This window comes from Galeopterus variegatus, unplaced genomic scaffold (genome assembly GCF_000696425.1).
Source record: "Galeopterus variegatus unplaced genomic scaffold, G_variegatus-3.0.2 Scaffold5308, whole genome shotgun sequence".
Taxonomy (NCBI): domain Eukaryota; kingdom Metazoa; phylum Chordata; class Mammalia; order Dermoptera; family Cynocephalidae; genus Galeopterus; species Galeopterus variegatus.
Window position 1 is genome coordinate 88,470 of NW_007731419.1, and position 27,331 is coordinate 115,800.

The window sequence follows — 27,331 nt, forward strand, 5'->3', positions numbered from 1 at the left end:
GCCATTATGGAGGCTAAGAAGTCCAAGATCTTCAGCTGGCAAACTGGAGATCCAGGAGAAGTGATGGTATGGTTCCAGTTCAAATCTGAGTCCAAAGGCAGGAGAAAACAGATATCCCAGTTCAAGGATGGTTCATTCACTCTTAGGACGTATGTGATGTTTTATTTATTATAAATACCTAAACAATTTTTTTAAATGCTGTATTTTCAATTAGAAGAGAAAAAAAGCCTGCATGGAGAAGAAAAGGAGATCTATATTTATTGTGCACTTCTTGTGTGCTAAGTATTTTAATTTGAAGAAAAACTCTGTATGTGTCAATTATTAGCTTAGTTTAAAGATGGGGGAAACTAATTCCACACCATTTTCCAGTTCTCCCTAGATTAGGGGTTCCACATAAAATACAGGATGCCCAATTAAATTTGAATTTCTGATAAACAAAAATACATTTTTAATATAAGTATATACCACATGTTGCACAGGACATACTCATATTAAACACAACAATGACAATAACTTATTTGAACTTCTAATTTAACTGGACATCCTGTATTTTTTTTGCTAATTTTAACCTGGATTAGGGTCCTGCATTGCTTGTGCTGGACCCTTCTCTCTCCTTTAGCCCTGATAACAGACCCTCACTGCCTGCCACCCAACCATCTGATCCCTGATCACCTTCCTGTCATCAAGATCACCACATAGTAGAGCTCCCATACCCACATCACTATGCTCTACCCACCTGCAGGCCTCCCACCAGGTTGGAGTTCTTCCATGCTCACCACCTAGCCAGGCTGTAGCTGGCTGGCCCCCTGCACTATAGCCAAATTCTCTGGAGACCAGGCACTACCACATCCAGCTATGGAACAGTCTGCCTCTCACTCCCCCCAGAAACGGTACCACCCTGGTGGCTGTGCTCCTGACTGAGCATCCCTCTAGCATATACCACCCACATTCTATACAACACAAGATCTTATGAGAAGGTATAAACTGTGGATAGATAACTAATAAATCCAGAGAGGTATGTCACAGCTCAGGGGCAGCAGAGAGAGCCTCAGAAAGAAGTAGATGGGATTTATGCTCAACATTTCTTCAACATGGATAAAAATGGTTTATCAAATCAGTGAATTCCACAGGCTGAAAGACATAGCTAACTCACTGAATACTGGAATCAGAATCAAAATCAACAAGATGAAATTGAACAGAAATAACAGAAACTGTTGTGTTTAGGTTGAGAATAGCAATGACATAAGGTAGAAGTGCTAGCCAGCAGTTCGGATAAAGACCTCAGCATTTTGGTTCAACACAAGCTCAAGAATAGGGATTATCATGTACTAGGGGAAAAAAACAAGACTTAGATTCAAACAAACCCTGTCTCAAATGCTGATTTCACCACTAAAATGCTAAGACCCAAGCCTCTGTCTCCTCAACATAAAGTGGGTATAACACCAAACTCACTGAGTTGTGAGGATTAACATAACATGTCTGAACACTGCCTAGAACATGACAGACGATCAGAGAATGTTGTTCCACACCCCACATTCCCAGCACCTGGCGAAATGCCCAGCCATCAATACATCTAATAGGAAACTTTATAGCACTGGAGGGCAGTCTATTGAAAGATTAATTTTGTTGTGTCCTCTTTACCGTAGGAGGCCAGAAGAAATGGGAAGACATTAAGGTCTGTTGGTAATATTTGAGTCCTTTAACAGCATTTACATAGCAGGGCCAGAAGCAGAAGTTGCCAATCACCAGAAGTCAAACCAGCTCCACAAAAATACCTGCATTTGAGAGAGGAATTGCTTCAATCAATGGAAAGGTGTTGCTGGTGAGGAGGGTGGTTGGAGGGGTTCCTGAGACTTAGGGAAGGAATGAAGGTTTATAGCAGACACCTGTGCTACATTCCCATGCAGACCCTCCTAAGAAGTGACAGACCCTCTAATGAGCACCATCAGAAAGCCACAGCAACCAACCACCAAGAAGTCTGCCTTGAGGACCAAGGTCCCTGCGTCCAAGCTGGGCTCAGAAACTGTGGAGTCTCCTGCCTTCAAGGCAGTGAGCGCAGCCACTGCAGCCATTGTGGACTCAAGTCTTCTTGGAAACTTGGGCTGTGAGAGACCTCTAGACTCTTGTGCAACCAATGAGCAAGGGCCAGGAGGGTATTAAGATTGAATGTGATGATTGAGATTGAATTCACTGGCTGCCAAATGGATGGTGACATGCAACAGATGGACCAGACGTAAAGGAATAAATGTAGCACTTATTTTCATCCAAATATTAGGTAGTGTAATTCACACTCTCTACAAAGTAGAAAGGGCTTATACAGCAGGCCAAACCCTACCACTACCCTGCCACTGTGATATAACCCACTTCCCAAGCCTCGTTTCCTTCATTTGCAAAATAGGAAAAAAATACCTAATTCACAAAGATTGGGGAAGAATTACATGAGATAACTTAAAGTAAAAATCCTAGCATAGTTCTTAAAGTAGTGTGGTTGCTTTTTATACAAATTCTGTGGGTTTAAAAATAGTGCAATAGAGATATAAGCCTCACTATATGGTACAAATTGAAATAATGTGAATCCCACTTCATATTTATTCCTATGTGAAAATGCATCTTGAATGGGTATCATTTACTAATCACTAATTGAATGTGGAGAATAAAAAGAAAAGGAGAAGTCTAGGATGACCTCCACAGTTCTAATCTGGGTGACAAGTGATGATGCCATTTACCAAGAAAGGCCAGGAATATGGAGGGGTGGGAGTGTTTGCTATAAGAGAGGTGGGAACTGATATCTTCAAGTTGGACATGCTAGGTGGCAGATGCTGTGGAACATTCAAGTGGTCCTACCCAGCAGGCACTGTTTAAATGGCCTGGGTCTCAGAAGAGAAAGCTGGCTGGAGATACACAGAATTGGGAGTCACGAGTAAACAGCATATAACCTAAAGCAGGTATGTGAAATTACCCAGAGATTGAGGATGGAGTACGAAGAACAGAGGAGGAATGATGGAGCCCTCACAAACACCATCATACAAGTCAGTGGGACGTGTTATCCCGGAAGGAGTCTTAAAAGGAATGTTCAGAAAGGTGAACAGGAAACTAAGAGGTGTATTGTCCCTGAGGCTGAGTTTCAAGAGATTTAATGCCGAAGAAGATGTCATTCATGTCAGATCACAGAAAGGCCAATAGAGCCATAAAATTTTCATTAGCTATTGAAGGTCAGTGGTGAGTCTAACTAGCACAGCTTCAAAGAGGAGTAAAAATGGGCTACATGAATGTCTGCTTTAAGGAAGGTGACACTTGCACTGGATGCTGCACTAATCAGATCACACTGGAATATTTTTTCTAGATCTAGGCACTGTTAAGTGTGAAATGTTGATTGAAGAAGGAAGCCATTGTATAGAAAAAGCAGAGAGGAATCAAGATTAGCAATGGAAGTAGAAGATAAATTAGAAAATTTGGGAAAAAACAAACATATCAGTCACAAGGAAAGGAGAAAGACAAAACAAAGGAGGTGAGGGCAGAAATGTGGAATGGTGCACATTCTCCTAACCACAGAGTGACAGTAGCCAAAAACACTGTGGGACCACAGTGGGAATCAGGCCCTGTTGGGTTAAGAGTCTCAGCACGGTACATTCTCCACTCCCTACTGCTCTGGCAAAGGACTCCTTCATGATACAAACAGCTTTACAAGGAAATCCTCAAGCTATGAAGCTAAGCATAACTGGTGAAGCCTTAAATGATCTGGGTATCTACACCTGGGAGAGAGTGCTTTTCATGTAAAAGGATACACCTGAACCTGGGTACTCAAGAGACACCCTGAGGTGCTGCTTCTCCCTCTGATTCTGACTCAGTGTTGAATAATAACTCATGTGGTTATTTATTCACTGTATCTTGTGTAGTTCTCTCATAATGCTACTTAAGGGGAAACCTTGGGACTAGGATAAGGAGGGCACTCAATACAAGGGAATGAAGTGATCCGGGCAACCTGGAGAGCTCCCCTGCCCTTCCACTCAGAGTGGGTGAGAAAACATGATCCAACTCACTCTGTGAGGAAATAGACAATTAGAATATGGTAGCCAAGAGGGTGGCAGGGGTGGAGACAGGGAGGGTTGAGATTAGGAACTGTCACAGAATAACAAACAGTTGAGTGAACTGGGAATGGGCAACCATGAAAGGACTAGAAAATAAAACAAGAGCTAAGCTTAAGTAATTCACAAATTTGGTCTTATTCCTTGTAAATGTAGCAGAAAGAATTAGGGACAACTGGGAGGCTGTTTTCTCTGCTTTTACATGAGGAACAACTTTCTAATTATCTAATCTTTCCCAAATGGAACAGAGTCCATCCCAAAGTCAACAGACTCTCCAGCACAGAAAGCACTAGACCAGAGGCTGAATACACAGGACTATTAATGGAGATGCTTCATTTCCTTGACCTCATATCTCCATCTGAAAACACATCACCAACACTTTGGACCTTCTTGTCACTCCTCATTCCTCCCTAGGAGAAAAGGAGGGACATACATGATTGGGGAGTTTGGGAGAAAGAACCAGGTCTGCAACTCAGCTCCTGCCCCACTTTGCTCTAACGTGATGTGAGATGCGTGCATTCAGGGCTGCCCCAGGCAGCACACGGAGGTCTGCGGTTGGCCAGCTGTGCAGTGAGTGAGGGCGGAGTCTATCTGATTCAGGAAGGAAAGAATGAAGTGCCAGTCTTGATCAATGATTTTAAGTTGTAGTCACCTATCAGCTGTATCAGATAATATTTGATTTCCATTTGTCTACTTCTCAATTGGTCCCAAACTCAGATGAAGAGGGTATTATTATATTGCCCTCTAAAACCTCAAGAATAACTGTGAGGAATATTGTCCTGGGAAAGAGGTTGGACCACACAGCTCTAAAGTTACTCTATATGTAGGATTCTATGACTCTATGACTCTTCAGATACTTCTAAGACCTTCTAACTTAATGCCTTGTTGACTTTTCCAATTCAGCAAATCTAAAATCAAATTTCTCTTCCCCCCAAACCAGCTCACTCTTCCAGCATTGCTGCTCACCAAAAATTCCCACTGGCCTCACAATCATTGAGATTTAAAAGGTTAAAGTTCCCAAATAGTGGGGAAGTTGGAAACATCCCTATCATGATCCCATATAAATATCAACATCACAGAGTGGTGACTGAAATTCTGGCTGTGACCGCCATGACTTAGTGAGAGTGTATAGAAAAGACAGAGGGCCAAGGTCAACACGTGGAGGTACAATCAGAGAGCTGGGGCAGGGGTTGAAGGGAGAGCAAGAAACCTGCCATCATGAGAATAGAGAAATAATTCCCAGAGAAAAGATTCAAGAAATAGGTAATAGAAGCCAAAAAGGAGCATTTCAAGAAAGAGGCAGAATCCAATGCTCCAGAAAGAATAAGGAAGATAAAAAGTGAGCATAGGCCATTTTTCTATAAACCTAAACTGCTCAGAAAAATAAAGTCTATTAATTTTAAAAATTAAAAAAAAGGGGGGGAACATAGGCAATTGGATTTAATGATTAAGAAATTCCTGGGGCCTTGATGAGACCAAGTTTGTAGTGATGGAGCCAAAAGGAAAAAATCATTTTTCATTCAATCATTCAACCAACATTTATCGGGCATTTAGGGGTTGTGAATTCAAGGCAGGTAAGACACTGTCCCTGTCTTCAAGGCACAAATAGTCCAAGAGGAAAACAGAAAATAGACCATTATAACAGTAAGAAGTATCTAAGGGGCCCGGCCCGGTGGCGCACTGCTATAGTGCGCCGCTTGGGAAGCATGGTGGCGCTCCCGCCGAGGGTTCGGATCCCACATACAGACCGGTTCCCGCTCACTGGCTGAGCAGGGCACGGGAGCAACACCGAGGGTTGCGATCCTGTTGCCGGTCCCGGTCCGGTACGGGGGCGACACTGAGGGTTGCGATCCGTTGCCGGACACGGAAAAAGACAAAAAAAAAAAAAAAAGAAGTATCTAAGGGACTTTGGGAACACATAGGAAGGGTAACTAACCAAGACTGAGGGACAAGACAGAAGATCAAAGGTAGCCTTTCTGGAAGAGCTGACATCCGAGCTGGAACTAAGCAGGAGTGAGCTGGGCAAGGAAGAAGAGCAGAGGGCCCTGCACAGAGAGGACATGACGGGCAAAGGCAGCTGGCCGAGGGGGTGCCTTGCACTTGGGTTACAGAGAGGAACTCAGCACAGCTAGAGCCAGGGGCTCCTGTGGGGGGACGATAGAGAATGAAGCTGAGAGGTGGTGAGTAAGGGCTAGAAACAAAAGGTGTCGTGCAGCAAGTCACAGCTAAGGAGGAGCACAGGAGAATTTCAACCAGGAAAGTGACAATGAGTAAATGTAATGTGAGAGAGACACCTCTGGTGGGCAAATGAAAAAGCAGTCAGGAGCAAATGCTGGAAGACCAATTGAGTAGCTTTGATAATAATGTCACTGATAGATAATGAATGCCAGGGAGAGGAGAAAAAAAGCAAGATTACAAGCTCAAAAGAAAAAAAATGCAGTGGGGGATAAAAGAAATCAGAGATAATTTCCAAATTCTGGCTAAGTCAACTGAGTAGATAATGGTGCTGCTCATTTAGAAACAGGATACGAGAGGAGAGTGCTGCACAGGCTATCAGAGAAAGAGACGGTTGGAGGAAGGAAATGATGAGGTCTATTTTGGAAATGATGAATTGGCTTGAGCCTTTGGAACACCCAGGTAGAGACTGTTTAAAGCAATTTGTGAGTGTCTCAGTGGGCAGGTGGAAGGTAGTGTCAAGAAGCTTGACAACATGCATAAGGAGAAAAACAGAATACTAACTCAAGAGAGAAGCACAGTTGAGAGATGTTTTATAAGAAAGGAGTGAGTTGGACACATTTACAGACATGAAGGAATAAATCAACAGAAAGAAAGAAATTGAAGATGATGGGATCAGGGAAGGCACAGGAAGGAGCAGAGTTGGCAGTTCTTTCCTATTTACTTTGCAATGCAATAAAAGAAGGGTTGTCTTCTGAACATAAAACACAGACTCTCGAGTTAATTGATAAATTGCTTCAGCGAGATCACAAGCCACCGGAAACAGATGGCAGACTGCTAAAATGAATTAGACTCCACCAACCATTTCAATGGAACATTGTATATGGTATGGAAAGAAAAACACTTGGCAAGACAGGAAGCATGAGTCAGGAATAACTGGTGAGGGGTGTGAGTCATGCATTTAAGATCAGTGAAGAAGCTGGCTCTGCTCCTGACTTCATTATTTCTGAGCCTCCCCACCGAGTCCCCCAGCCTCCACACTGCCCCATCAGCCTCCACACTCACCCTTTCGCTCCATGCACTATCGGTCCCCAAATTCTGTTAAAGCTTTGGTTCTCACATGGGTCCTTCTCTTTTCATTCCCACTGACGCTAGTACTTGTGCTTAGAGAAATCCCCTTCTGTCTAAAGACTTCACCCAGCCCCATCGACCCAACCAGTGCAGGTGGAGGAGGAAGTAAGAAGGGTGAAGGGGAGAAAAGAACAGCTTTTTAAGTCTGCCATCATGCCACTGACTTGTGCTGGTTCCTCACTGCACACTGGGTAAAGCTCATCTCCTGAGTGGACACTCAAGGCTTCAACAACATGGCCCAACCCACCCTTCCAAATTTATATCCTGTTACTCCCAACATAAATTCTCCATCATTCTCCCTTTATAAATGAGACAACTCAGAAACAGAAAGATTAAGCAGCAAGGCCAGGGACACAGCTAGTGACAGAATCAGCTACCCCAGCTGCACATCCTCTCAATTTCCACGTGGCTGCCTCTTTCTGTGGTGTAGTTTTTCATCTTACATATGCTGTCCATTTTGCAAGAGTGGTTTCTGCTAAAATTAATGGAGCTGCTTCTTCAATTTAAAAGTCATGAAAACTTTAGATCAAAACCATTTGTAAACTCTCTAACTTAGACAAAGCGATGAAAGTAAGGTCTATGTGTAAAGCAAACTTCTACCAAAGATAAATTGTTCCTAACACGATTTTTAGTTGTTTTGTTTCATCTGCTTTTTTACTCACACCACAACTCAAGCCAACAAGCCAACACACACATAGCTCTTTGATAGAGCAATGTGGTTTTGAAAGCTTCCCTTATCTGAAGTTCATACAGTACATAGCTATGAAACCTGGAACTCTGCTTTGGTGAATTAAGGGCAGACTGACCCCTGAGGTTATCAAAACACAGATTTGCGAAGTCATGGAGAACACTCTTGTTTTATAGTTCCAAGTAATTTACTCAAACAGGCCTGAACCATTTGGCCTTCTACAATATGGTACTAATTATAATAGCTATCCAGGTTTTTTCCCCCAAGTGAGAAGATGGGTCATGGTAAAATCTGAAGGTAATTTTATAACTGTTTGCTCGTATATCTTTTACAAAGAAAAAATCATAGTTTAAAATGAGAGACAACCCTAAGTCAACATTTACATTATTAAACTAATCAAGCAATTTTGCATTTTAAGACAACTGCATTACTTTACATTAATTACAATACTTAGACTTTACAAATTCATCAACATAAGGCTTTTCTCTGTGTTGCTTGCCAAACTACACAAAAGGAAAAAGAAAGAAAACAAACAAAAAAACCAGAAACCCCAAGACCTCATATTTTCACAGAAAATGGTTTTTGCCAACCCTCCCACTCTGAGTTTGGCCAGCAATTTGACTGATAGTATATGAGCCCTACCATCTGCTAACTAAGCAGCATTTCTTAATGGGTAAATGATACTAAGGGAAATGATTGCAAAACAGAACCTGACTTGTTTTTGTGAGTTGACGTAACTGAACCTAAAAAGCAAGCCTACGATTTATACATGTTTTCCAAATAAGTTCAAATTATATCCCATTCCAAATTGCTGTTTCCAATTATTTCTTCAAAGCATTAGGCAGCCTGCATGTACAAGTCTCAATTCAGTTTAAAAACTAACACTTCCAAAATTTTTTAAAGTTCAGACCCAGCTTACATTACATTTTTATGTTTTTACGCCTTTTTTCTCACGTCCCTGAGAATTAGTTGACCAGAGGTCACCAAAGTAAATGCCATTTTAAAAATATGATTAAAAATTAACTTTGCAAATGTATTACATTAATAAGCTTAACAAGCCCAGAAAAATTAATTTCCAGTTTTACACTATCATATAAATTCATCTTCTTATTACCTATGTATATTTAATGGGCATTCTGTGCATAATTTATCTGAAAAATATGAGGATTTCTCTAAAAAGAATACTGTGCTTTAGTGTCATGTCAAGATTTAGTAATTTTGACTTCAGATCAGGAAGGTGGAATAGACAGTCCCCAGCATCACTCTCTCCCACAATCAACCAATTACGAATATTAAAAAAGCAACAACTGCCAAGCAAGGGCCACTAGAGCTCAGGGGAAGAGGAGGAGAGACCTACGGAGTTCAGGAAGGCAGTAGAAACCACAATGAGAGAAAGGAAGGACCGCTCCAATTGTTTCGAACCTCAACACTTCAAGGCTGGAGCTGGTGAGCACACGGAGCAAAAGCTGGAAAAAGCTGCTGCTATGCCCTTCATATAAAGTTGCCTGGAGGCTGTAGGGGAGAAGAGGGCCTTGGAGGCCCCCAGGCCAGCAAGACCACTAACAGGGTTCCCATGGACCCACATAGGAGTGAGGTGCTACAGACAACTGAAAAAAAGGAGCCACTCAGAGGCCAGTGAGTCATCACAAGGGACAAGCATATGGTTCATCCCATGGGAAGTGTTTGGAGCATAGGGGTGGGGGAGACTGGCCCAAGGGGGGAACATTGGGGCACAGCAAGGACAGCTGCTCTGCCATCCAATCAGCACACGCACACTCAGTAGAGACTGGTCAGGAATATAGAACTGCAGGGAGTGTGGTTTGCTGAAAACACTCAGGCCCAGGCCAGAGCTTCCACACATCCCAGGTGTACCAGACCTCACAAGACCTGGAAGTGCTTACAAGGTCAACAATTAAAACCTGAGCTGCACAAAAAGCTTTCCCCGGAGAATCAGCTGCAAAGCAGCAATTTAGCTCTACCACAGGGCTCAAGTGCTGGTCCCCACAGGAAGTTCCCCCATTTTAGAAATAAGCAAAGGACAACAAATTAGTTCCATTGTAGAGTTTAAGTGGTGGGGGTAGCTAACAATCCAACACAGAACTGAAAGAAAACACAAAACACCCATACATCAGAGACAAAGTTCTGATATTAACTAGTAAATGTCTAACAATAAAACCTAGAAGGACCAGAAGCTCCCCAGGCTCCCAAGCCAGAGTGGGGGGAGGGCTGAAAGCCTCAGCCATGCCCCCCCCTGATGTCCACATCCAGCCCAGTAACGACCACCAACCACCAAGCCACTGCCAGAAGCCCCTTGGGATCCTGAGCCTGTGGGGGAGCCGAGGGCCTCAGCCACGCCCCCCCCAAAGTCGGCATCCAGCCCAGCCACAACTGAACCACTGCAGGAAGCCCCCTGGGTCCCCCTGCTGGAATGAATGGGGTGCAATGGGCCTCGACCATGCCCCCCTCTCTCCTCTTTCAACCCTATCCCCCTCCCTTTTCCCCTCACCCGCTCCCCCCAAATGCTCCACAACATCTTAGAATGTAAAAATAATAACAATAATAAATAAAAATTTTTAAAAGATTTAGTAATTTCAAGAAGAAAAAAATTACCCTTATGTTTTTAAGGGTAGTACAGTTAAACAGATATATAAATGGTTCTTAATTATTGCATTTTGTCTCACCAATAAAGTATTCATATATATTCCATTTCTTTAGAATTCTTCAAGAAGAAAGAACAGAAAGATAAAGAGGCTATAATTTTAGCCAAGGAGACAAGAAAACCATGTTCTGGTCTCAGTTTTGTAGTAATCTGATTTGGGGGATGTCATATAATTTCTCAGATTTTGTCTCTCTTATAAAAGGTAAAGGCTTAGCACAAAAATCTCTAAGTTCTTTTCTAGCTGGTTTGAGCACTCTAGCAGACTCTACGAATCCGAGCCCCAAAGGGCTCTATTTCATTTCCTATGGGGGTGGGGATGGGGGAAGCTGGGGTGGAGGAAGGCACTGGAAGGACAGTCATAACCCATGACATGATATCAGAAATGATTTTCACTGTCCTGAGCAACATCCCATAGTAATTCTACATATTTAACATATTCTGAGATTTTCCAAAGAGAATCTAAAATTTGGATTAACCCAACACAAATTCTTCTCTATTAGTTTAGGGTTTGGTGGGGAGGTAGGAGTGAGAAGTTTTAAAGATCAAAGGCCAAGAGGACTGAAATGGTCCAAGGTCATATTGGTAGTAAGTGGTTGAGGCAGGATTTAAAGCCAGTTCTCCCTGAGTCTTGAGCCTGGACTTTTAATCACTATATTTTCAAACTAAAAGATTATTGATGAGAAAATATGCAAGTTCATAGCTTGTCATAACTGTTGAAGTTTCCACGCACAAGTCTTTTTTAGGCCCTGAATCACATTATGAAATGGTTTGCTGACTCGGGGTACTGTGGTTCTTTATTACTTGGCTTTTTTGGTCTCTAAATTTTTCACCACATGGATTTGGGAGAGGGTAGAGCATTAGACCAGAATTTTTTGCGGCACTGATGTACTGCCTTATCAAATACTTGCTTGCTTCTTATCTGTTGCAATTGTTTGTTGTTTTGCTTTTTTATTGCAACCCACACCACATCTTTTCTAGCAAAGAGGAATGCCCTTTTAAATGCTAACTGAATGATTGGTAGTTCAAATCCATGCTCAATGGGACAGACTCCACTGATTAACTCATCCAAACTCCAGCCAAACTCCCCTCGTCCCTAGCAGTTGACATGGCCTTGTGACAAAGCTCTAGCCTAAAGCACATCAATGAAAGTCTTGACTGTGGCATTTTAGAGAAACTAGCACTCCCAGTAAACAAGAATAGACACCCTTTTTGCCTTCTATCACTGTGCTTTTCCCCCTTCTCCTGGCCTGGTGAGTGAACATGAGGCTGGAGGTGGAATAGCCACATTGCAACCATCAGACAACAAGCAAGAAGACCCCAAGGATGTGGAGTAAAAGGATAGAAATACTCAGTTTTTACTGGCATTGTGGATGACCAGCCTTGGACTGCCTTCTTCTGCACTTCATGTTATAAGAAACAAATAGCCCTTACTTCTTTAAGCCCTACTATTAGTCATATTTTCTTATACTGGTAGGTGAAGGCAGTACTAGCTGATACATTTGAGAATTACTAGACCCAGAATGCTGTGCTTAAAATAGATAATTTGGAGCACACTGAAGACTTTGCAGCCATCAGCATCAGGCACTATGGACTTAAATGTTTTAATGCCCTCCTTAAATCATCTATATGGAAGCCCATAAAAAGAAAGATGGTGTGTTCTTGAAAAATATGAAACCCAGATTTTCCAAAACTTCACCCCTTTTCTACTTCAGCCAGAACTAGAATATTTTTATAGTTATTGAAAGTTCATCTTTTATGCTATTCATCAATAATTATTTAGAGATTTGGCTTTCACAAACAAAAGAAATGATCTGGGGAAAATCTAAATATTTATGCTTTTATAGATCTGCACCATCTTTCTTAACCTTAAATTGGGGCAGCATAGGATAATTTTTAAATGATATATTCATTCACTTGGTAAATACAAGGGACTTCAAAAAGTTTGTGGAACAATGGAATTTTTAAAATATAAACATTATTTCTCAACATAAGCTCCATCAAGTTCAATATACTTTTGTAAGTGGTGAGACCAGCCATTTAGTCCATTCCTAAAGAAGTGAGGGTCCTGGGAATTTAACCATGTCAATGCAGTCTTTTTTACATTAATAACTGAAGAAAAATGGGTGCCCTTTAAAGATTTTTTAAGAATGGAAACAAAAGGAAGTCAGAAGGAACCAAATCAGGACTGTAAGGTGGATGCCTAACGATTTTCCTTCGAAACTCTCTCAAAATTGCCCATGTTTGATGAGAGGAATGAGGAAGATTGTTCTGGTGGAGAAGGACTCTCTGGTGAAGCTTACTAAGGTATTTTTCTGCTAAGCTTTGGTTAACTTTCTCCAAACACTCTCATAATAAGCATATGTTATCATTCTTTGGTCCTTCAGAAAGTCAACACACAAAATGCCTTGAGCATCCCAAAAAACTGTTGCCGTGACATTTGCTTCTTGATGAGTTCACTTTTGCTTTGACTGAACCACTTCCACCTCTTGGTAGTCATTGGTTTGATTGTGCTTTACCTTCAGGATTGTACTGGTAAAACCATGTATCATTTCCTGTCACATTTCTTCAAAGAAATGCTTCAGGATCTTGATCCGAGGTGTTTAAAATTTCTATTGGAAGATCTGCTCTTGTCTATAGCTGATCTGGGCACCACAGTTTTGGCACCCATCAAATGGAAGGTTTGCTCAACTGTAATTTTTTGATCAGAATTATGTAAGCTATGGTGGCTATGGTGAGATGTATATATGGTGCTGGCTATTGTTTCTGTGGTTAATCATCAGTCCTCTTCAATTAGGGCACAAACAAGATTAATATTTTCCTCACAAATTGATGTGAATGGCCTACCACAGTGGGCTTCACCTTCAACATTGTCTCATCCCTTCTTAAAACAAGTTATCCATTTGTAAACTGCAGATTTCTTTGGGGCACTGTCCCTATAAACTATTCATAAAGCATCAATGATTTCATCACTCCTTCATCCAAGCTTGTCCATAAATTTGATGTTTGTTTTGCTTCAAGTTTAGTAGAATTCATGTTGCTTTTTTTTTTTCCTTTTTTTGTCTTTTTTCGTGACTGGCAACGGATCGCAACCCTCAGTGTCGCGCCCGTACAGGACCGGGACTGGCAACGGGATCGCAACCCTCGGTGTCGCGCCCGCACCTCGCTCAGCCAGTGAGCGGCCGGTCTGTATGTGGGATCCGAACCCTCAGCGGGAGCGCCACCGCGCTCCCAAGCGGCGCACTGTAGCAGTACGCCACCGGGCCGGCCCGAATTCATGTTGCTTTGATAGAAGCTCTTTTCAAACTGATGTTTTATCCTTCTTAGTGCCTCAAACTAGATCCTGTAGAGATGTGTTATAATAAGTTAGCAAGAACTTATTTCAATGCAAAAAAATTTTGCAATCTGTGCAATTTTTTCAAAATATGCATTTTCCATGAACTTTTTGAAGACCCCATGTATTTTACATTATACCTGTAAATCAAGGAACATAACATGAATAAGACATAGCCCTAGACCTCCAAGAGTTACTCAGAATGGGTGAACCATTGAGTACCTTGGTTAAGAGGTTAGAAAATTATGTTGAGAAATTGTCTTGTATTAAAAGTTAATCATGAAGTTTCCTGTCGACTACTCCTCATTGAATCAAAACTGATATTAATTATGGCCCCAAACTAGATTGTATCACTACCTATAGCAGGAATTAAAGAGAAGCATCTGATATAAATACAAGCACTTTACATTATATAGGTAAAATCTCTTGAGAACAGAAAAGGAAGTGAAGATAGGTATGGATGAAGGCACATTTGAAAAGAGGGCAGGGAGATCAGGAACAAAGGACTGAGGAAAGGGATCAAGAACTTAAGATGAAGGAGTGCCCACCTAATGACATATATTTACTCTGTAAAGAAGAATAAAACATGAAGGTGAAGGGCAATGAAGTAGGGGATTTAGCATGATAAAAATGAAGAAGAATTGAATTAGTCTGCTCAGGCTGCCACAATAAAATACCATACACTGGGTGGTTTAAATAATAGACACTTCTTTCTCACAGTCCTGGAGGCTGGCAAGTCCAAATAAAGATACTGGATGATTCAGCTCCTGGTGAGGGCTCCCTTCCTGGCTTGCACATAACCACCTTCTTTCTGTGTCCTCACAAGGCAGAGAGAGCGAGCTCTGTTGTCTCTTCCTCTTCTTAAAAGAGCACCGATCTTACTGGATTAGGGCCCCACCCGTATGATCTCACTTAACCTTTACCACCTCCTCACAGGCCTTATCTCCAAATACAGTCACACTGGGGATCAGGGCTTCAACATATGAATTTTGAGGGGACACAAACTGTATTAGTCCATTTACTGTTGCTGATAATAGAATACCTGAAAGTGGGTAATTTATAAAGATATAAAATTTATTTCCTATGGTTTTGGAGGCTGGGAAGTCCAAAGTCCAAGGTCCACATCTAGTGATGGCCTTCTTGATGGGAACTCTCTACAGAATCCCATGGCAATGCAGGCAATCACATGGCAAGAACGGCAAGAACACTGGGCTAACATGCTCACCTGCTCTCCTTATAAAGCCACAAGTCTAAACATGTGATAACCCATTAATCCATGAATGGATTGATCTACTTATAAGAGCATAGTTCTCATGACCCAGCCACCTTTCAAATACCATATTGGAGATTAAGTTTCATATCAGCTTTGGAGGGGAAAAACATTCAGACCATAACACAAAAGTTCGGTTCATAACAAGAGTTTAAACAGACTCTGTAAGAAATGGGAAGAAGAAGAGACCCATAGAAAAACAGCCTATTTTTCTGTTTTGCCTGAAGTTGGCTACCATGCAGGTTCAGAAACCATCAACAGTCTTCTGCTTCCAAGCATGACAAGGTAACTGGTACCAGACTGTCTTTCCCATCTAAATACTAGAAAATGAACAAAATATAGGAAACGACTGCTTGTAGATATTGGACAACAGGCAGCACCACATTATAATCTCTGAAAGAAGGGAAATAAATGAGATGAGCCCTGTGATAGCCCATGCTTTCCACCCGGAGGTACTCTATTAGCTACTTGTGAGAGAAGGGATGCCAGATAACCTCACCATGCTAAGATAGATATTGGAATTCAAGGTTGTTGAAGCTGCTGAAATTAATGGGCAAAAAAGTGGGAGCTATACAGAATAAGAGCTTGAGAAATCTGCTATGAATCCTCTTGAGTCCTTAACTGTATTCTACGCTCTGTGTGTGCAGAGTGAGATTCTAGAAGGCCAGACAAAAAATAATTACCAGGAACAAAACATCTACCAGGAATCCACAAGCTGAACCACTACTAGAATTCATACAGGATTGGGAAATTTACAAGTTGAGACAACCAGACTGGAGACATGTCATTGAACACTTGGGGCATTCAATAAAGACCCAGAAAGGTCACATCATAGGAATAGGGATAAACTAGCCATAGTGTAAAAGTTACTCTAGATTTTTCCTTAAAAAACTTAAATATAAGCTGAGAAAGATTAAGCTTATCTTCAAGTAAATTAACTGATGGCCAGAACAAAATTCAACATCTTTAAAGAAAGACAACAACACCTAGACACTCAACAATGTAACTTATAAAATGCCCAGCATATAATAAAAATTACTAGAACTGTAAAGAAGCAGGTAAGTGTGACACATAACCAAGAGGAAAATCAAAAATAGAAACACACAGAAAAATCACAGGGATAATAGAACTAGTACACACAGTCTTTTAAAGAGCTATTACAAACATGTTCAAGGATTTAAAAGAAAAATGAACTTAAGAGGAGTAGTAGTGCAATTTCAAAAATAAACCAAATGAAACTTTTAGAGATGAGTACAATATCTATAATTTAAAAAATTAACTGGAAGAGCATAATGGAAGATTAGACACTGCATAAAAAAAGATTACCAAACTTAAAGAAATGGCAGTAAACACTGTTCAAAACAAAGCACAGAAAGATAAAAAAAAAAGGCTAACAAAAAATGAACAGAAACTCAATGACCTGTGGGACAATATTAAGTTATCTAATATATGTGTAATTGAAGTCTCAAAAAGAGGGAGGAGACAAAAAAATATTTGAAGAAATGATGGCTGAAAATTTTCCAAATTTGCTGAAAAATATAAACGCACAGGCCCGAAGTAGTTCAAGAAATTCCAAAAAGAGTAAACACAAAAAAAGTACACAAAGTCACAACATAATCAAATCGCTGAAAATTCAATAATAAAAAGGAAATTCTTACAAGCAACTGCAAGAAAAAAAAAAAGATGCATTATATACAAAGAGACAAAGGAAGAAACAATTTTAATCTACTGATTTATTTAAGACAACATAAGCCAGAAGACAGCAGAAGTACATCTTGAACACAGAATGAATAAAATGTGTTTTAAAAAAACTCATCAGCCTAGAAGGCAAAATAAAGACTTTTCTAGAGAAATGAAAGCTGAGAAAACTCGCAACAACAGAAATGTGTCTCAAGAAATGTTTTTTTTTTTCCTTTTTGTCTTTTTTACTGACCGGTAATGGGATCACAACCCTTGGTGTCGCGCCCGTACCGGAGACTGGCAACGGGATCACAACCCTCGGTGTTGCGCCCACACAGTGCTCAGCCAGTGAGCGGGAACCAGTCTCCACATGGAATCCAAACCCTCAGCGGGAGCGCCGCCGTGCTCCCAAGCGGCGCACTCTCCAGTGCGCCACCGGGCCGGCCCTCAAGAAATGTTAAAGGAGGTTTTCCGTGCTAAAAGAAAATAGCTCCAGATAAAAACTCAGGCCTAAACAAAAAGGGCACCCAAAATGGCTGGTTTGTGGGAAAATATAAAATACATTTTTCTGGGTTTTAAATTTCTTTAAAACATCATTGAACTCCTTCCCCTACTCTTTTCCCTTCTCCTTCACATACAGTTCAGTCTTAAAACCATTAGGTTGGGCCAAGCAGAGTAGGCATCCATGCCAGGGTGAGGGGTGCAGGTGGAACCCAGGTGACCCAGAGGAGGATATCAGAATGAGTATAGAAAGGAGGGTGTGCACTCAGTGGGACAGCCTGGAACAGGGTCTTAGAGTCCAAGAAGGGTGAGGAGGGTATTCCCAAGGAGGAATGGCCCAGTGTGGAATGTCAGGGACCAAGTGGGAAATAGAAGGCAAACTGTGGAAGCATGGCTTATTGCAGGATATTGGAGCCCTAGGCAGGTGGAACCCAGGAAGAGAACATCTACCCAAATCCAAATCCTGTGCCATTGACAGGATGCAATGAGAAGAACAAAACAGAATCACGTCTGTGGTCTTTCTAACAAAAATGCATAACATGAACAAGCCCAAAGTGAGAGATATTCTAATTAAACTTGCCCAATCTTCATGTCAAGGTCATAAAAATTTTTTAAAGGCTAAGGAATTGTTCCAGACTGAAGGATATCAAGGAGACATGAAAGCCAATTGCAACATGTGGTCTGGACTTGACCTTTTTGCCAGAACATTATTGGGACAACTGAAGAAACTTGAATTGAGCCTGAGGATTTTATCTACAGGAAATACACCACTAATATTCAGGGATGATGAGGTATCATGTCGACAACTTACTCTCAAATTGTTCAGTAAAAAAAGTACTTTGTACCGTACTTGCAACACTTCTATAAGTTTGAGACTTTTTAAAATATTTAATTTAATTTTTTTAAGATAATTTATTATACATACATGTGGGGTACGACGTTGATTTTCAATAATATGTACAACGTGTGATGGTTAGATCAGGATAATTAGCTTATTCATTACAATATACAATTACAATATGCAATCATTCTTTGTATCTGTTGACCAATTCCTCATAAAACATGTTGAATAAAAGAGAATTGACTGAAGCAAAAATAAATTATATTTTAGAGTTTATAAATACATAGAAACAAAATGTATGAAAATAATAGAACAAAGCACAAGAAGGAAAAAAGAAAGGCAAACTCTTGTTAGGTTCTTACATTATGTGTAAAGTGATATAAAATTATTTGAAGGTAATCTGTGCTATCTTAAAAATGCATATTATAAACCCTAGAACAGACACTGATAAAGTAAACAAAGAAAGATTAGCACTCAAAGGCATAGGAGTTCACATAAAATAAACAGATGCATAAGTGTAGGAAGGGATGTGATATGGCTTAGAAAAACTACTAAGAATGGGGCCGGCCCGGTGGCGCACTGGATAGTGCGCCGCTTGGGAAGCGCGGCGGCGCTCCCGCCCGAGGGTTCGGATCCCACATACAGACCAGTTCCCGCTCACTGGCTGAGCGAGGCACGGGAGCAACGCCGAGGGTTGCGATCCCGTTGCCAGTCCCCGGTCCAGTACGGGGGCAACACTGAGGGTTGCGATCCGTTGCCGGACACGGAAAAAGACAAAAAAAAAAAAAGACCAAAAAAAAGAAAAACTACTAAGAATGACAAATTAATACGCCATAAAAAGATAAATAATTAAGGCAATAGTGATAGACTTTATTAATAAAGCTTTAAATTTTCTGTCATAAAAAGACTCCACAGGCAAAACTTAACACAAACATTAAGAGTGGTGGAAAAAAATTTCCAAATATATTCCAGATAAAGGGCTAATATTGCCAGTACATAAAAAGCTATTACAAACCAGTAAGAAAATTATAGGAATCACAATTCTAAAACATACAACATAATGGGCAAAAGTATCCTTATCCTGAACTCCATGTTATACATAAAGAGAAAGATTATATTATATAATGTATAATGAATTTATACAAACCTGTAATATTGCTTTTTCAGGTAACAGTGAAATGTCACATTCTGGAGTGTCACCTAGTAGAGCAACCTCAGATAAACTATAGTCTTCAGCAGCTGCTTTGAATTTTAACTTATTTTTCCATTTTTTCCATTGAAGTTCATGTTTTAACATCTGCAATTAAAATAATTTACAAATTCCATGGAATTGTTGTAAGGGTCAATTGAGATCACAGATATAAAGGCACAGTGTTTGACACAATGATAACACCAATTAAACATTATTTATTATTATCATCAATATTGTTATATAAATTGTAATTTCCCATATGCACATTTTTTTTTTCCCTTTTTGTCTTTTTTCGTGTCCGGCAACGGACCGCAACCCTCAGTGTCGCGCCCGTACCGGACCAGGACCGGCAACAGGATCGCAACCCTCGGTGCTGCGCCCACCCCTCGCTCAGCCAGTGAGCGGGAACCGGTCTGTATGTGGGATCCGAACCCTCGGCGGGAGCGCCACCGCACTCCCAAGCGGCGCACTGTAGCAGTGCACCACCGGGCCGGCCCTCCCATATGCACATTTAATATTCTCTGAACCACCAAAGCATTATAGATCATTCCATTTGTTTTCATAAAACATTGGCACAGGCAGCCACCCTGAAGATCTGGTTTAGTCTCCTCTTTTATAAACAAGAAAGCTGAGGACCACAAACTCAAGCTTCTGGTGATGATACAACTGATATTTGGGGCATGGAAGGGATGCATTTAACACAGAGATAACAAAAAAAAGAGGAGTCAGAAGGAAAGTATTTGGGGACATGCCTGATTTAACTTTTGATACATTCCTGAAAACTGTGTAATAAATAAAAAGCTCTAAGAATAAATAAGTATTTCAATCATACACACACACAATTTTGGTGTAACATATGTACACATGCACACATATTAGAGCCTAAGGATGAGCACACTTTGGAGAACTAGCACACGCCAGGTTTTCCCTGCCTCTACTCCCAGCACACACCTGCCACCCGCACTTCAACCAAGTGAATGCAGAATGATTGACAGGCCAAGAGATCATTTAACTAGAGGAAAAGATTTTCTCTAAACACCCAATTAAGTACAATAAATGTATATATTAAGGATAATATTATGTTACATATAATATACATTATATATATTAATATATATCAACTAGTACATGGAAAACATTATGCTCAGTGTATGGGGAAGATTAAGAGAATAATGCCTGCTCTCAGGGACATTCAGCTTAAGGGGGCCAGGGTCATGTACGATGACCTATTTCACCACTAGAGAATCAGTGATCAGGCACAGAGGGCAGTAATGGAAACACCAGTGTAGTACACAAAGCGCTGGAAGGCACTGAAAGAGCAGGCAAAAACAGTGGAACCCAAAGTAGAACTGTTTAGCTGGCAACATTGAAAAGGTAGTCCGCAAAAAGCAAAGGCTGGAGGACAGCCTCCAGGAACACCAGTTCCGTACATGTATATCATCGACTTCTAGAAAGCAGGAACTATGCCTTATGCGTCTCAGTATCCTGTGCAGGCTCTAGCACCGTCTCAAGTATTATGCGGGTAATGAATCTTCTCATATCCTTGCTGCATGTATGGCATTGTCAGTCTCAACATCTGAACCAATTTTGGGTGAGTGGGGACAATGACCCTGCCCTCCATGTGGCAACCACAAAGGGGGAGAATTTAATTTCATCCAAGTTTCTCTTTCCTGTTTATCTCAACTTTGTATCTCAAAAAATACTAATAAAATGTTGCCTATTAAATAATGTAACTACAAAAACTTTCTAGCATGTTTCTATGTCTGATGGTAGTATGAAGTGACTCTGAACATTCTAAAACAATATTAAATAACAATATAGAAATAATTTAAGCAAACTAGAGTATTTTTAGGAATAATTCTTTACGTTTAGCAATTTAGTGATTTAAAACTTCATTTAATATTGAAATTGTAACTTACTAAATGTTAAAAAAAGAATAAATAAATAGCAATTTAAACTTATCTCAAAAAACAAACCTATTCAGTCTTTATCATCTTTTTCTATTTAGATCTCTACCTAGCCATCTAAATATTTGTTTGAACAAAATTTTTAGTTTCTTTATCAATAAATTTAAACAAAATGTTAAAAGATTTTTTTTATGTTCTTAGTTCAAATGAAATAGAAATTATTAGGAAACATTTGAGATAGCTGAGGTGAAATTTAAATTATTAAGTGAAAAGAACAAGGACCCCATCAAAAACTACATAATATTCAGGATTTTAGTATTTTCTACACATAGCATTATTATCTGAGGTATAACAAATATAACTGGGAAATTCAGATTCTTAAAAAGTTGTTTCTAATTTACCATACCAGCTCATATTCTCTCTTTTTATTCTGACATCTTGCTTTGTCCCTCCATTTTGTCAGGAAAATTGTTAGCTTGCTATAGTAGAACATCTTTTGTATCCGGAATAGCATATCTGAAGAAAAATTTATTAGATAACTGTATATAGTTAAAGCTATTTCCAAAAAGTTAAATGATTTACTATTCTGTCATGTTTATAATATGAACAGGTGTCTGCATCTGATAATTTTTGTTTGGTTTTAATTATACCTTAAAGTAATTACTTTTGACAGCATTAGATAATACTACTTAGACTTCATTAAACAGTAAACATCTCCTTTGTCCTTAGAAATTAAGATGCAATATATGCAATAAAAATGTCAAGACATATATGATGGAACCAGGAGGAACTTCTGCCTGTAGGGAAAAGGTAAGTAAGAATTACACCAAAGCTGCAAGGGAGCTGCATGGCCCTTGCAGCCATGAGCCCAGTATGGGGAGCTGCTGGGAGCCCATGTGACTACATTAGTCCAGGGAGGGAGTGCACACTGAGTCCCCCCACACCCAAGGTCCCGGGATTGCACAGCATGTTGCCATTTGGGGATTGGAGCCAAAATCTGAGTGCATCTTACCCTGAAGCCCAATAGCCCCAGCACCTCCATAGCCCTAAGGCTTCTTCATCACACCAGGACTCTGGCACTTGAGTCCACACAGTGCCCTGTGCCTTGGGAACAGGTGGTCCAGCACAGTGTGGAGGCCACCCAGGACAGAGGGAGAGGGTGTGTGCACTTTCTGGAGCCAGACAGCCAACCAATTGGGGCCTTCTGCCACTGCTGGCAGCCCTGCTCTCTTCAGTGGAGCACCCATGCACCTCTTTCAGAGGCATAGAGTCCTGCTGCATCTCCAGAAAACCAGCCCAGAGCCACACACTCCATCTAGGAAACTGGAATTCCCACAAGCCTCTCTCTAGGGCAGAGAGCCCCACCTGCAGCTCCAGTGATCCCACCCAGGACCCATTGTCCCAGCTGCAGAGATGCAGAGTGACCTGGCATCTCTCTTGGGGCAAAGAGGCCCACCCACAATGCCAGTGATCTGATGCAGGGCAGCCCACTCCAGCTGAAGAGCTGCAGAGTGACCCACTGTCTCTTCGGGGGAGGCCATGGGGACCCAACCACAGCCCCAGCAACCTCGCCCAGAGTGGTTCACATCACCTGAAGAGCTGGAGAATGATGCAACATCTCTCTTGGGGGCTCAGGGGCCCACCCACAGCCACAGCAGCCTCACCTAAAGTGGTCTATTCTAGCTGAGCAGCTGCAGAGCACCTCAGCATTTCTCCTGGGGCTGCAGGGTCCTACCCACAACCTGAACAACCTTCTCCAGAATGGCCCAATCCAGCTGAGGAACTGAGGAGTGACTCAGCATTCCTTTGGGGCAACAGGGTATACCCGCAATCACAACAACCTCACCTAGTGTGGCTCACTCCAACAGTGGTGCTACAGAATGATTCAGTACCTTTCTTGAGGGTGCAGGGCCCTGCCCATGACCCCAGAAAGCTCATATAGAGCACCTCACTTCAACAGTGAAGATAGAGAGCACCTCAATTTATCCTGTGAGTATATGGGGTCCTGAATGCACCCCAGCAATCCTGCTCAAGGTCACCTATTTAAGCTGAGGAGCTGCAGAGCACCCCAGTACCTCTACTGGGGGCACGGGATCCTGGCTGGGGCACCAGTGAGTCTTCCCAGGATCACCCACTCCAGCTGTCTTCAGAGCATCCCAATACTTCTCCCAAGAGCTCAAGACTTGTCTACAACCCATCACCCAGCCCAGTGTTGGCCACTTCAGCAAGTACCTGCCAAGTGCCCCAATGTCTAGGCCATGGGACACTCACAAACAACTCCAACATTAAATACAGTCAAAGAAATCACACAAAGATTACACTACTGAGCTCACTGAAGCCAAATCTGAAACACCCTACCTGATTGACTACAGAACACATCAATAGGAGAGAGTATCTCCCTTCAAAAGCTACTCCATAGTGTTAGAAGTGACCGTTCCATAAAAGAACCATGAAAAAACAAAGAAAAGAAAATCTATGATATTCCTGAAAAGGAATTCCAAAAAATAATCTTAAGGAAACTCAATGAGATGCAGGAAAATACAAATAGATGACACAACAAAATAAGTGAAACAATTCAGGATCTGAAGGAGAAATTTGACAGAGATAGATATCATAAAAAAGAACCAAGCAGAAATCTTGAAACTGAAGTATTCATTAACTGAAACAAAAGTATCCAACTGAGAGCTTAAGCAACAGGCTAAAGCAAGCAAAAGAAAGAATTTCTTATCTTAAAGATAGGTTTTCTTTTGAAACAATGCAGTAAGACAAAAGAAAAAGAATAAAATGAGGAAGAAAGCTTATAATATCTATCAGACAACTTTAAGCATACAAACATCAGTGTTATGGTTGTTCCAGAAAAGGAAAAGAAGGGAAAAGGCATCAAACCTATTTAACAAATTAATAGCTGAAAAATTCCCAAGTATTGAGAGAGATATGGACTTCCAGATCCAAGAGGCTCCAATATCCTCAAACATATTTAGTCCAAAAAAAGTCCTCTCAGGAACATATCTTATTCAAATTTTCAAAAGTCAAAGACAAAGAGAAAATTCTAAAAACAGCAAGAAAAAAGTGTCAAGTCACCTGTAAAGGAATCCCCATCAGACTAATTGCAGATTTCTCACTAAAAACCTTACAGGCTAGGAGAGAGTGGAATGACATTCAAAGTGCTGAAAGAAAAAAACTGCCAGCCAAGAAACTATTACAAGCAAAGCTATCCTTTAAAAATGAAGGAGAAATAGTGTATTCCCCAGACCAACAAAAACTGAAGTAATTCACCACCACAATACTAACCCTACAAGAAATCCTTAAGGGAGTCCTAATCTGGAAGCAAAAGAATGATAGCTACCATCAAGATAACACACAAAGGGGGCCGGCCCGGTGGCGCACTGGATAGTGCGCCGCTTGGGAAGCGTGGCGGCGCTCCCGTCCGAGGGTTCGGATCCCACATACAGACCGGCTCCCGCTCACTGGCTGAGCGAGGCGCGGGAGCAACACCGAGGCTTGCGATCCCGTTGCCGGTCCTCCGAGGGTTCGGATCCCACATACAGACCGGCTCCCGCTCACTGGCTGAGCGAGGCGCGGGAGCAACACCGAGGCTTGCGATCCCGTTGCCGGTCCTCCGAGGGTTCGGATCCCACATACAGACCGGCTCCCGCTCACTGGCTGAGCGAGGCGCGGGAGCAACACCGAGGCTTGCGATCCCGTTGCCGGTCCCCGGTCCGGTACGGGGGCAACACTGAGGGTTGCGATCCGTTGCCGGACATGGAAAAAAGACAAAAGACAAAAAAAAAAAAAGATAACACACAAAGGAGTAAAATTCACTGGAAGAGAAGATATGCAAATAAGAAGGAGAAAGAATGTATATGTTATCCCTACCCAAAACCATCAAACAGCAATGACAAACAATAAAAGAGAAAGAAACCAAAGATATATAAAAAAAAATCATTAAAAATTAATAAAATGTCAAGAGTAAGGCAATACCTTTCAATAACAATCTTGAATGTAAATGGATTAAAAGCCCTATTCAAAAGATACAGGCTGGATGAATAAATTTTTTTTAAAAAGACCCAATTATATGCTGCCTGCAAGAAACTCACTTCACCTGTAAAAACACACATAGACTAATAGTAAAGGGATGTAAAAATATATTCCACACAAATGGAAACTAAAAATGAACAGGAGTTGCTATACATATATTGGATAAAATTGACTTTAAACCAAAAACTATTTTAAAAAAAGACAAAGAAGGACATGATATAATGATAAAGGGATCAATTCAGCAAGAGGATACAACAGTTATGAATACACATGCAACCAACATCAGTACACCCAGATATATAAAGCAAATATTGCATCTAAATGGAGTGATAAACCCAATATGATAATATTTAGGAGCTTCAACACCCCTCTTTCACCATTTGACAAATCAGCTAGACAGAAAAATCAACAAAGAAACATAGGATTTAAACTGCACTATAATACAAATGGACTTAACAGACATTTATAGGACATTTTATCCAACAATTGCAGAATGTACATTCTCATCAGCACACAGATTTTTCTGACAACCTTAGGCATGCAAACATCTGTATTATGGGTGTACCAGAAGGGGGAGAAAAAGGAAAAGGCATTGAAAACCTGTTTAATGAAACAATAGCTGAAAATTTCCCAAATATTGGGAGAGATAGGGTCTTACAGATCCAAGAAGATGAAAGATCCCCAAACAGATTAAATCCAAAAAGGACCTTATGGAGACACATTATAGTCAAATTTTCAAAAGTCAAAGACAAAAAAATAATACTAAAAACAGCAAGAAAAAAGCATCAAATCACCTATAAGGGAATCCCCATCAGGCTAACAGCAGACTTCTCAACAGAAAACCAACAGGCCAGGAGAGAGTGGGATGACATGTTCAAAATTCTAAAAGAAAAAGATGCCAACCAAGAATACTATCTCCAGCAAAGTCTTCCTTCAGAAATGAAGAAGAAATAGTATATTTCCGAGACAAACAAAAACTATGGGAATTCACCACTACAAGACCAACCCTTCAACAAATCCTCAAGGGAATCCTGCATCTGGAATCAAGAGAGCAAAATATATCACCATAAATCCACAAGAAAGAATAAAAACTGCTAATAAAACAGATACGAAAATGAGAACAAGAAAGGAAATGTATCTTATCACTACAACAAAACATCAAACAGCAAAGATAAACAATAAAAGGGAAAAAAGGAACAAAAGAAATACAAAACAACCATAAAGAAAGTAGTAAAATGGCAGAAATAGAATAACGCAATACCTTTCAATAACAACCCTGAATGTAAATGGATTAAATTCCCCACTTAAAAGATAGACTGAATGGATTAAAAAACTAGACCCAACTATGTGCTACCTGCAAGAAACTCACTTCACCAATAAAAACATACAGAGACTATTAGTGAAGGGATAGAAAAAGAAATTCCACACGAATAGAAACCAAAACCAACCAGGAATTGCCACACTTACATCACATAGAATAGACTTCAAACCAAGAACTATAAAAAGAGACAAAGAAAGATATTATATAATCATAAAAGCATCAATGCAGCAAGAAGATATAATAATCATCAGAGTGAAAAGACAACTGATAGAATGGGAGAAAACATTTGCAAACTATACATCCAACAAGGGATTAATATCCAGAATATACAAGGAACTCAAACAGCTTAACAGTAAGAAAACAAATAAGCGGATTGAAAAACGGGCAAAGGAGCTGAATAGACATCTCTCAGAGAAAGACATACAAACATGTGACAATTATATGGAAAAATGCTCAACATCACATCACAGATCACCAGGGAAATGAAAATCAAAACCACTTTGAGTTTTCTC

At 40.7% G+C, this 27,331-nt stretch overlaps 1 protein-coding gene across 1 annotated transcript in view; it reads right to left on the minus strand.

The window, feature by feature from the left end:
- FBXL13 (F-box and leucine-rich repeat protein 13) overlaps positions 1-27,331 on the minus strand; it is a 130,624-nt gene that overhangs the window by 68,133 nt on the left and 35,160 nt on the right. Inside the window, exons 6-7 of the mRNA XM_008589225.1 lie at positions 21,867-21,976; positions 19,509-19,658 (exon numbers count right to left, since the gene is read on the minus strand). Of these exons, the coding sequence (XP_008587447.1) occupies positions 19,509-19,658; positions 21,867-21,976 (260 nt within the window). The remainder of the gene's footprint in view (positions 1-19,508; positions 19,659-21,866; positions 21,977-27,331) is intronic.